Here is an 11,195-nt window from a genome sequence, read left to right as displayed (position 1 = left end):
GAGCTCACCGTGCAGGGGCAGAGGTGTGTGCGCGCATGCGCGTGCCGAGCGCGTCGCTGGCGGTGCCACCTTTGGTTACCTTGCCCATATGTGCAGGGCCACAGCGGGGAGGGATTTTGTAGCTAAGGGGCAGAGTACACAGACACGCATCAGGCGGCGGGTGTGCCACCATCGGATGGTGTGGAAGTCCACGTGTGCACATTGCGTGGGCACGGGCTGTGCGTGTGCAGATGCCTGGAGGGCCTCAGGACGTTGGTGGGAGCAAGCCTTGCACCACGTGACGGACAGAAGCACGCCCGCCCTCTATCCAGTGGGCCGTCCCCTGGCCGATGCTGACAACTGTGGGTGGAAAAGATCTGAAACTTGCGCCTGTGCTGATAATATACGGGCTTTAAAATCAGTGTTCCAGTGGTGGTGCACGCCTCTAATCCCAGCCTCTGGAGGCAGAGGCTGGTGGGTCCCTAAGGTCCAGGTCAGCCTGGTCTACACAGTGAGTCCAGGACAGCCAGGGCCACACAGAGAAACCCTGTCTCAAACAAGCAAGCAAGCAAAGAGTATTGTCCACCCCTGGCAGCACAGTAACTACGTACGGGGCTTTTACAGTGTGCTCAGTGTGTCAGCTGGGGCTCACACACCGGGGTCCGATTCTGTGCAAACGCTGTCATTTTCTACAAGATACTTGGGCGCCTGGGTTCCTTCTACGGGTATCCTAAGCCCCAGTCTCCAACAGTACCGAGGGCCGCTCACCTGCAGACCTCGCTGCTGTGTGCCGGGGAGGGGAGGCGGGGTACCCCGTCCACTGCCGTGCCTCAGGTGTGCAAAATTCTGAGAAAGAAGGCTAGAGCCCGGTAGAGCGGGGGGACTCACCTCCCCAGTGTTCTCAGTGTGGGGTCCCGAGCAGGCGCCAGGAGCTACCATAGCTGTGGGGCAGAGGCCTCCACAGGGCCCACCACGGGAGGGGGCACAGGGGCCGGTTCCCTGTCTGCCACTCCTCACACGCGCGCAGAGGGTGAGTCCACAGCGCCCCGTTCACGGTTTATTCTGGTTCCCCAACCACCGTGGGCGGCCGGCTACCCCGCTAGGAGCACTGCTCCCGGAGCCCACCAATCAGATCGTGCACTGTCTTGTTGAGGACGCCTCCGTGCACGCCCCGTCTACCCATGAGCACCAGGAGCGCCCGCGGCGTGTGGCCCACGCAGATCGCGCGTCCGTCCAGTCCCTTGGTGCGCGCGTCCAGGACGCCGTCGCCCTCGGCCAGCAGGTGGTCGCGGATAACGCAGCAGCGGCGGCCCGCCACGCTCAGGCCGGTCTGCAGAAAGGTGTGGCGGTCCGGCCCCGTGAGCACGCCCACCTCCTGCGGGGAGATGGCGGCCAGCAGGCCCCCGGGCCGGGACGCCCACACGCAGCGGTTGTCCGAGTGGCCCACGATGGCCACGTCGTCGATGCGCTGATCCCGCAGCACCGCACTGATGTAGCCCTTCCAGTCACCCATCTCCGCTCAGCGTGCGTCCCTACAACGTGCGCGGCGCTAGAGGCGTGGCGGGCGCGCCCAGAGCGCCGGGAAGGGGGGCTGTGACGCGGGCAGACGTCACAGAACAGCTAGCGAGCTGGAGAGCGTGCGGGCGGTTCTAAAAGTAGTGGCGGAGAAATGGAGGATGGTGAAGGGCTGGGGAGTGGCCCCTGTTCAGAAAGGGCACTTACTGCTCTTACTCGGGGTCCGGGGTCCGTGCCCGCATCACCTCTGTCGGCACGCAAAGCCTGCAACTCCCGAGAGATCTGACAACTCTGGCTTTTCTAGGCAAGCTCTCCCTCTCTCTCTCTCTCTCTCTCTCTCTCTCTCTCTCTCTCTCACACACACACACACACACACACACACACACACACACACACAATTTAAATTCAAAACAACAAAAGAAGTCTGGAAGAGCACAAACTCTTCACAGAGGACCAGAGTTCAAGTCCCAGCACCCAGGTAAAAGCTCACCAATGCCCTCTTCTGGCCTCTTTGGGCACCTGCACTCATGTGCACAGAAACACATACACAACAAGATCTTGAAATTAGAACTTTTTAATTATTAAAAAAAAGACTCAAAGCTGGGTGTAGTGACAAACACCTTTAATCCCAGCACTTGGAGAGGCAGAGGCAGGTGGATCTCTGAGTTCCAGGGCAGCCTGGTCTACAAAGCAAATCCAGGACAGTCAGGGCTACACAGCGAAACCCTGTCTCGAAAATCCAAAGAAAAAAAAAAAGATGTATCCAAAAACGGGGGGTGGAGTAGCCCCCACAGAAACAAGGCGGGTGTAAGGGCTGGGACTGTAGCTCCACCAGCAGCGCGAAACTGACAAGGTGCCTGCCTATTGCGCACAGTTTTGGGACTGAGGCCCAGCACCGCCTAACTGGTGTGATGATTCACGCCTACAGTCTCAGCACTGGGAAGATGGGTGACAGCTCGTAGAACGACATTTTTAAGAGAAAGGTGCTAGTCCGGACAGCCAGTTTTCTCTCCTGTACGGAGAGCAACCTCACTTTAAAGTCAGGCGGTGATGGCGCACACCTTTGAGCTCGGTGCTCGGGAGGAAGAGGCAGGCGGATCAGTGAGTTCGAGGCCAGCCTGGACACAAAGTGAGTTCCAGGACGGCCAGGGCTAACCAGAGCTACCTGTCTCGACAAAACCCAAACAAACAAACAAACAAACAAACAAACAAAAACCAACTCACTTTAGCAAGCGTCCCACAAGCCTTATGGCTTGCTGGCTCTTACCCAACTTTTGGGTAGTGCGGAATACAGCCTCAGACGTCCCTGACCACCAGCTTGCACCACCGTGCCAGGCTCAAAGTTCAACAACAAACCCTCACAAACCCCCAGTGGTGGTGCCGGGTCTGACAGCCTCACACGTGCGCACCTGCCACTGTCCACTCCACACAGAATCGCCTGCAGTCTTAAACACTCACAACCGCCTTTCCCCGAAGATCCCAGCTCACTGACTCAGGTAGCCGCGGCTCCAAAGCTCCCTGGGGGACGCGGAAGAATATGGTTTAGGCTGAGAGCCTGTTATCAGATGGACACGGAATTAGGGAGTACTGAGGAGCGGTCTCCAGGGCCACCTCGCACCCGCATTGGCACAGAGTAAGGCCGAGGAGACGTGGCGGCCCAGGCAGGAGTCTAGGCCGCTCACGGCCATCTGGCCAGCTCCCCTGTCCAGGCGGTGAGGGAGCTGTGCTCCCATGAGGCCTTTCGGGAGAGCATTCTGAGGGCCGTTTCCAAAGCACTTTATTGAGTTTCTGTGCCCCTTGCCCCCCGGGCACCGGCGTCACTGTGGGCCACCCTGCCCTCGCAGGGGCGCACGGGAGAGATCAACCCCGGCTAGGAAGCGGTGTGCTCTCGGATCCAGGTCAGGTAGCTGGCCACATCAGTGTAGACGCCGGGCTTGTTGCGGTCCCCGCAGCCCGAGCCCCAGCTGACGACGCCTCGCAGAGTGAGCTGGGGCTCTGCAGCTCCCTCCTCACACACCAGAGGACCCCCGGAGTCGCCCTGGGGGGTAGGCAGCTCGTGGTGTCGGCCCGTGGTTGACAGGCGCCCCCCAGGCCCCCGGGCCCCCAGCCCAGGGCCGACCTGGCAGGCGTCGGTGCCTCCCTCCAGGAAGCCAGGCCCCCAGGTCCCCAGCCCCGGGACCGCAGGCCCCCGGGCCTCCGGCACCCCCAGGACGCCAGGCCCCCGGGCCCCCAGCCCTCCAGGCCCCCAGCCCAGGGCCGACCTGGCAGGCGTCGGTGCCTCCCTCCAGGAAGCCAGCGCAGAGCATCCCGGGCAGGATGGCGGCTCCATGCACGGCGGAGCTGGAGCAGCGCTCGGCGGAGATGAAGGGCACCTGCGCCTCCTGCAGGAAGGTGGCGTACTCCTCCGCCCCTGCGAAAGAGCCGGCGTGGCCGAGCTCAGGTCCCCGCGGCCCCACGGCGTCCCGACCCCGTGGCGCGGCTGCGCACGGCGGCCTGCCGGGAACGGCGGCGGCACAGGAGGCCCGGCCCTCCCCCGCGCGGGGTCTCCGAGCCCGGCTCCCCAGACAGTCCCCCAGGCTCCAGCGTGGGGACAGAGTCCCGGCTACGGCTCTGGAGCCCAGGGCTCGCGGGAGAAGGGCCCCTGTGCTCCTGCGCTGGGTCTCTGTTGGCAGTCTGACAACGGGGTCGGCCGGAAAGTCGGCCTCGTCCTGACTATCACCGAGGTGAGCAGGCCCGGCCACTGCGCGAGCTGCCAACCTCAGCGGGCCGGGCCGTCCGGGCCCGGAAGAGAGAGCGCTGAGCCGGGCAGCGGCCTTTGATGGCGCCCAGCACTCGCGAGGCAGAGGCAGGCGGATCTCTGTAAGTTCGAGGCCGGCCTGCTCTACAGGGATAGTTCCTGGGCAGCCAGGGCTACACTGAGAAGATCTGGGAAGCTGAGGGGGAGGGGTGGCTCGGAGCTTAGGGGCGCTCGCGGTTCTCGCAGAGGACCGTGGTTCGGTTCCCAGCACCCACACGCTGGCTCACAACCCGCGCCCCAGCCTGGCTTCCCCCAGGCACAGATGCACGCGTACGCACACGCAGGCAGCCGACCATGTCTTCCCGCCGGTGGTCGCCTCAAGTCCCCGCGTGGCTTCCCCGAGGCGAACCGCCACCCTGCGGGCCAAGCCACGCCCTTCCCGCCTGGTTCTGCGCCCCATCAGGAGGCAACAGCGAAGGTGTCCCCACGCTCGCAGGGGCCACCAGAGTGCGCACGGCCACGGCCCAGCCAGCCCCACAGTGGTGCCTACCCTCGAACTGGTGGCCCCAGCCGGCCACCTCGCAGAGCGCCGTCTCGGAGGGCGCCACGCCGCCGGGCAGACACACGGGCTGGACGTGAGGCGACGGCACGGCGCAGCCGTCCGCGCTGCCCTGCAGCCGCAGCAGAGCTGCCGGGGGAGGTAGGTCAGCGGGGGAGGCGGGTCCCGCCCTCCTCCCCCCGCCGTCCCCCACCCCCGAGGGCCACCCCACCCAGGTCGTGCTGGTAGGTGACGGGGGAGAAGCCCTCGTGCAGGCGGTAGGAGCGCACGGCCAGCGCCTGGCACCCCTCGCAGCTCCGGTTCCAGCGGTCTTGACCTAGCACCACCGTCAGCTCCTCGGGCGCCGGCCTGCGGGCGGGGAGGGGCGGACAGCGTGCTCGGGGAGGCGCCGGGGGTGGCCCGACGGGGCGGGGAGGGAGGAGCGGGCGGGAAGATGGGGAGGAGCGGGGGAGGAGCTGGGAGGAACGGGGAGGGAGGAGCGGGGGAGGAGCGGGCGGAGAGGAGCTGGGAGGGGCGGCGGGATTGGGGTGGGAGGAGCGAGCGTGCCAGGCGTCCCCGAGGGCGGCGCTTGCCGGCTCTGCAGGCAGTGGGCGGCCGTGAGCACCCAGCAGGGGTCGATGAGGCTGCCGGCGCAGAAGTTTTCGCCCCAGTACAGCGCAGCGATGTAGGGGTGTGACCCTGGCAGGGCCACCAGGCCGCCCACCACGCGGCCGAGCGACGACAGCCGCTTGCGGGACCGCTGCCCGCAGCCCGCTGGGCCGGGCCGGGTGTGAGGCAGGGGCGAGGCCGCGGGGAGAGGCCGGCTGAGCCGGGACGCCTGCCTCGGGCCGCCCGGGGCCCCCTCCCCCGCCTCCGGGTCCAGCTCGCCGGCCGCGGGCGGCGCCGGGGGCGTGGGCCGGGGCGCCGGGAGGTCCTGCCGCTCGAGGGGCGGCGCCGGCGTCGGGGCCGCGCACCGCGGGAGGTCGCAGTAGTCCCAGCCCAGCCGGTCGCCGCTCCACACGTAGCACCAGGGGCGCGCGTCGCCGTCGGGGTTCCTGCAGCGGGAGGGGCGCCGTCAGCGCGCGGGACCCGGGGCAGCCGCCCGCCCGCCCGCCCCTCCGCGGACCGGCAGAAGGCGTGCTGTCCCAGGCCCCAGCTCAGCGCTCGCTCCGCCGTCACGTTCCGGTAGGTGGCCTCCGAGGGCCACGGCAGGCACGGCGCCCCCGACAGCGTGGCCCCAGCCCGGCCGCGGTAGCCCAGGCCCCTGCCGTCGTAGCAGGTCGCCTTGGTGTCTAGAGAGAGGGGGCTCCCCGCAGTCAGCGGACGCGCCGTCGGTGGCTCCCCGTTCTCGTTTCCCTTCTCCCTCACCCGCCTCCGCCAGCCCTTCCCCCTGGGCTCCCACTCACCGATGTCGCAAAACGGTCCGGCGTAGCCCGTAGGGCACCGGCACAGTGGGCGGCCCTCCACCTGCGCGCAGCTGCCCCCGTTCAGGCACGGGCTGGTGGTGCAGGCTGGGGGAGGAGCAGCCTGAGCCCGCTGTCACCCAGCCTCCCCCGGGGGACGGCCCCCCACGCCCTTACCCTGACTGGCCAGCGGCTTGCAGTGGGCCTCGGGACCCTTGCACTGGCACCTGGCCACCTCCGCCGGCCCAGCCCTGAGCCACATCTCATTCTCATGGAAGAACTGGAGAAGCTGGGGCTCAAAGCACTTTTCTGGGGGCAAAAGGAGAAGAGTGAGACCATGCCAAAGCTCCGGAGCTCCACGGGACCTCTCGTTGGGAAGCGGCCCCCCTTACCTCTCTGGCAATGCTTTCCGGTGAGGTGTTTGGGGCAAAGACAGCGCGGGCCGTTGGGGGTGTTCACACATGTCCCTCCTCTGTGGCAGGGGCTGTGTTTGCTGCAGTGGTCTGCGAGTGACACCAATGGACAGGGAGTCTAAACCTGCTTCTCGTGGGACCCAGAACCCAAGCTTCTAGTCCTCAAGCGTGTGTGTAAATGCTGGGCTCTTTCCCCAGAACTGTCCTGAGTTTTAAAGGATGCTGTGGGAGAAGGGAAGCGGCTGGGCCCAGATTCCCGGGTGTGTGGGGTCTGACCATGCCTAGGTGGGTGGGACTGGGGAGGGGGCGGGCGACAGCCTTGGGCCACCCAGGGTTAGCGTGCAGTACCTTTCACTTTCTTGGGTTCCAAGCAGTACCCCCATTGCTGGTCCTCATCAAAGTTGGGGGTGGTAGCACACCTGGGGGAACAGGTGAGGTTCCATGCATCGCCCGAGGCCGGCTAGCCCTCCTCAGGGCCCACCACCACACACACACACCCGGCACACACGCCTTTGACCAAACAACCCCAAGACAGGTGACAGGTAGGCGGACCCTTTCACCCAGGCCCTCCTCCAGCCGCTCCTGGAAATCTCACCAGGGCCGGGGGCCGGGCCGGCCTTTGTGGGTGCACTTGTGGTACAGGCGGCGGTGGTGCTGGAAGGGGAAGTGGCAGAGCTTCCCGTCCACAGTGAACACTGTGGGAACAACACACTTCTGACAGGGCCCATGACCAACCGCCCAGCCCCACCTCCCGGCCCGCGGGAAAAGGGAGAGTCCTCCAAAGAACGGCTTCTCAGTTAAGGCGGCATCCTGCTAGAAAGTTGGCCTTTAGAGTCAGGCAGCTGGAATAGATTTCTGACTCCAGCGCTGGGGGCTGGGAGACCTTGAGCAAACCTGAAAGCCAGGAGCTTGTTACAAAGTTGCAGTTAAAATATGTGGGTCAGTAGGTCAGTGGGACAGAGGTGGCGGTTGACTTCAATCCCAGCACTCAGGAGGCAGAGGCAAGTGGGTCTCTATGAGCTCGAGGCCCTACCGAGAGAGGCATTAAATGTTTAAATGTAATTAATTAAAAGAATATTTGTTTGCGTATTTCTCTGTCTCTCTCTCTCTTCAAGATAGGGTTTTTCTGTGTAGCCCTGGCTGTCCTCTGTAGACCAGGCTGGCCTTGAACTCAGAGATCCACCTGCCTCTGACTCTGGGATTAAAGGCAAGTGGCACCATTGTCCTGCTAAAGTTTCTCTCTCATTCTTTTTTGAGACAGGTCTCTTTCTTACATAGCTCTGAATGTCCTAGCCTTAGATTCACAGAGACCTGGGCTGAGAACTTCTCATTTTTCATGGGTGACCTTTTCATTAGAATCAATTTCAAGCAGCTGGTCCCTGCTGGCACATGCCTGTGAGGCCAACTGCTCAGGAGGCTAAGGCAGAAGGACAGCAAGTTCAAGGCCTGCTTAAAATTGTTAGTTCAACAGAGTGAGTTCAAAGCAGGCTGGGAAATTTGGAGAAACTGTCTCAAATAAAAACAAAAAGAGGGCCAGGGGCCCTGGAAGATGGCTTACTGGGGAAAAGTGTTCACTGGGCAGGCCTGACAAACCCAATTTGATCTCCGGAACCCACATAAAAAGCCAGACGCAGTGACAAGCACCTGTGATCCTGGCACGCCCTACAGCAAGGTGGGTGGTGAGTGAAGGAGCATCACCTGGATATTCACAGCCCAGCCAGCCCAGAGCACACAGCACAGCAGAGAGGAGACCATCTCAACAGGAGAAGAAAGCCAGCCCAGAGCACACAGCACAGCAGAGAGGAGACCATCTTAACAGGAGAAGAAAGCCAGCCCAGAGTACACAGCACAGGAGAGAGGAGACCATCTCAACAGGAGAAGAAAGCTAGCCCAGAGTACACGGCACAGCAGAGAGGAGACCATCTCAACAGGAGAAGAAAGCCAGCCCAGAGCACACGGCACAGGAGAGAGGAGATCATCTCAACAGAAGAAAGCCAGCCCAGAGTACACGGCACAGGAGAGAGGAGACCATCTCAACAGGAGAAAGCCAGCCCAGAGCACACAGCACAGGAGAGGAGGAAGCTCTTAAACATTACCCTCTGCCCCCCACACACACAATTTTTAAAGAGGGCTAGGGTTTTAGCTCAGTGGCCCAGCATTTGCCTAGCATGTGCAAGGCTCCAGGCTCAGTCCCCAGCACTTGAGGGAGAACAAGCGGACAGCGATTCCGTGGGATTGGCCATGAGGTCAGCATCACATCTTAAGCAGAATCCATATGAAACAAGGTTACATGTTAATAACTGATGAGATGTCCCAGCCAGAGGCTCAGACCCTAACACATTTGTGAATTTAATGTTCATGGTGGCTGTGTAGAGTATAATTAATCATAAGAAATAACTGCATTGGGGATATGGGAGTATTTGGAGGGAGGAGAGAGAAGGAAGAAATAATGTGACTATATTATATCTCAAAAAGAAAAAGAGGGCTGGAGAGATGGCTCAGAGGTTAAGAACACTCACTGTTCTTCCAAAGGTCCTGAGTTCAATTCCCAGCAACCACATGGTGGCTCATAACCATCTGTAATAAGATCTGGTGTGCAGGCAGAATGTTGTATAAATAATAAATAAATCTTAAAAAAAAAAAAAAAAAGAAAAAGAAGTGTCTGTGCCAGGGGAACGTTGTGGAGGTTAGTGGCAACGCCTGGGCCACTACGCCCAGAGCCTAAGGTGTCCTCCGAAAACATTTGTTGGTATTTTGTTTTTAGTGGCATTGTAGCAACAGGGTACTAAGGAGAAGGAACCTAGGCCTTTAAGACAGGTGACCACTGCTGGGCCAGGATGAAAGGGGCTGTTTGGCTGTGTGAGGGGAAGGGCAAAGGCTGGAGGTCATGCTGTGTCAGGCTTCCACCACAGGCTTCAGTTTGAACCCACAGGTTCACAAGCCTACGGCAGGGTTTGGGGTGGGGGTGGGTGGTAGGAGCCCTTCACCTAAGTCAAATGTACTAAGAGTTAAGTTTTGTTTTGTTTTGTTTTTGAGACAGGGTTTCTCTGTGTAGCCTTGGCTGTCCTGGACTCTCTCTGTAGACCAGGCTGGCCTCAAACTCACAGAGATCTGCCTGCCTCTGCCTCCCTAAATGCCAGGATAGCAGGTGTGCGCCACCACACCTGGCTAGTTTTGTTTTGTTTTGTTTTTTCTTTCCTTGGTGTCACAGATCAATCCCTGGGCTGTGTGCACACTGGGCAATCTGCCAGTGGGCTACAGCCTAGAGTAAGAACCGAGGTTTTCAAGGCATTTCCTAGGCATGGCCTTGGGGTGGACTGGCTTACAAGGACCAGTAACCCATTTCCCCTTCCCAGTAGCCCTGAGGGACTCACTCTTACCCGACTTGGTTTACAGACAGGGAAAGTGAGGCAGAGAGAGAAAGCTGGGGTTTGGAGACATTTGGGGTGTCTGTGGCCCTGGGTGGGTCTGAGGTGCTGTCAGCTACTTGACAGGAAGGAGGATGGAGGAACCAAGGGAGACTGGTGAGCATGCAGGGGTGATGGCATCGGTAGCAGACCCCCAACTCCCACACTGCTGGAGCCCCCGCCAGGCCTTCAGACGGGCATCCAGTCCAGCCGAAGCCCTGCCCTCTGGACACACCTGGCTCTCATCTGTCAGCACTCAGGTCAAATACCAACCGAATAGCTTTGCTCAGGATGCCTCCTCTGCTCCAGAGGCCTGAGGCTGGGTGGAGACCGTGCAGGCTGAAACTCACCGACCCCACTACTGGGTAGGTTAGGAAGAAGCGCCATGTCACTTACCCACAGTGGGCTCTTCAGCTCCATGCTTGAACTCCTTGATGCCTTTCCATGGTGGAGCCTACAGGAGAGGAGGCAGGAGTGTTACCTACAGCGTTACTCTCCTCCATCTTCTGTTAGGCCCAGCCTCCTTCCACCTCCCCACAGTATAGGATTTCCTTCCAAGACTTGGCCCTCCTTCCTCTTCCCATTGTCTCCTCCTCAGATGTAGCCTGTGTCCAGCCTGTGTCCTCATATCCACCAGCATAGGATACCAGTTCCTTTGGGCCTTCCGGGTGACTGTGCCTTTCCCCACACAAATCCTCCCAGTCGCCAGAACTAGCAGGTGACAGGCAGAGGCCAAAGCTGGGAGAGAGCCCCCTCAGTGTCATCCGGGTCCATTCCGAGTGTCCACAGCCCTTACCGAAAGTGTCCAGTCCAGGCTCAGCAGCAGGGACCCCAGGAGCAACAGAGCCGTCATGGCGTCTACTGACTGTCCCGCTGCCTGCCCATGGGTGAAGATCAATAGAGCTGGGCAAAGGTCTCAGAAGCCTTGGAGGTGGAAACTGGCCATGCTCTCTCTTGGGCCTGAGTGGCCCAGGCCTCATGGAAAGCCCAGCAGAGCAGTGACGTGGGACCCTTGTGAGCAGGGACTTGGCTGATGGGATAATGAAGAGCTGGGTTCTCGCCCTCCCCCTTCCTGAGCAGTAGGATATCGGTCTTTCTGGGACAGTGTTCCAGGTCCTGTTGAGGTGATGATGACTGACGAGAAACCTCCCTAATTGCAAAACTTACCAGCTCTCAGGGAGTGGGTTTGCCTTCTGTTGCCGT

General features: G+C 61.1%; 2 protein-coding genes across 2 annotated transcripts; both read right to left on the bottom strand.

The window, feature by feature from the left end:
* Window positions 1-1,078: 1,078 nt before the first annotated feature.
* Window positions 1,079-1,492, bottom strand: Pfn3 (profilin 3). Its single transcript, XM_055595857.1, has one exon. It carries the CDS (start codon window positions 1,490-1,492, stop codon window positions 1,079-1,081), a length of 414 nt encoding a protein of 137 aa, XP_055451832.1.
* A 1,762-nt stretch (window positions 1,493-3,254) lies between these two features.
* F12 (coagulation factor XII) lies at window positions 3,255-10,944 on the bottom strand. The gene is made up of 13 exons (XM_055595855.1): window positions 10,789-10,944; window positions 10,389-10,446; window positions 7,181-7,280; window positions 6,934-7,004; window positions 6,565-6,675; window positions 6,350-6,481; window positions 6,176-6,280; window positions 5,896-6,061; window positions 5,363-5,824; window positions 5,002-5,138; window positions 4,782-4,919; window positions 3,756-3,904; window positions 3,255-3,532 (listed from the first exon to the last, which is right to left on the bottom strand). Exons 1-13 carry the CDS (start codon window positions 10,843-10,845, stop codon window positions 3,365-3,367), a joined length of 1,854 nt encoding a protein of 617 aa, XP_055451830.1. The 5' UTR covers window positions 10,846-10,944; the 3' UTR covers window positions 3,255-3,364.
* Window positions 10,945-11,195: the final 251 nt, after the last annotated feature.

This window comes from Psammomys obesus, unplaced genomic scaffold, assembly GCF_907164565.1.
Source record: "Psammomys obesus unplaced genomic scaffold, mPsaObe1.curated_primary_1811, whole genome shotgun sequence".
NCBI classification, from domain to species: Eukaryota; Metazoa; Chordata; class Mammalia; order Rodentia; family Muridae; genus Psammomys; species Psammomys obesus.
The sequence above is the reverse complement of the archived record's forward strand: the minus strand, read 5'-3'. Positions and strand labels throughout refer to the sequence as shown.

Excerpts from the sequence above, each read along its gene's own strand:
- Pfn3 (XM_055595857.1), bottom strand. The coding sequence starts at position 1,492 with ATGGGTGACTGGAAGGGCTACATCAGTGCGGTGCTGCGGGATCAGCGC.
- F12 (XM_055595855.1), bottom strand. The coding sequence starts at position 10,845 with ATGACGGCTCTGTTGCTCCTGGGGTCCCTGCTGCTGAGCCTGGACTGG. Across the intron at positions 5,825-5,895 it reads GGACAGCACGCCTTCTGCCG|GAACCCCGACGGCGACGCGC; the intron begins GTCCGCGGAGGG and ends CTCCCGCTGCAG. Across the intron at positions 4,920-5,001 it reads CACCTACCAGCACGACCTGG|CTCTGCTGCGGCTGCAGGGC; the intron begins GTGGGGTGGCCC and ends CTCCCCCGGCAG.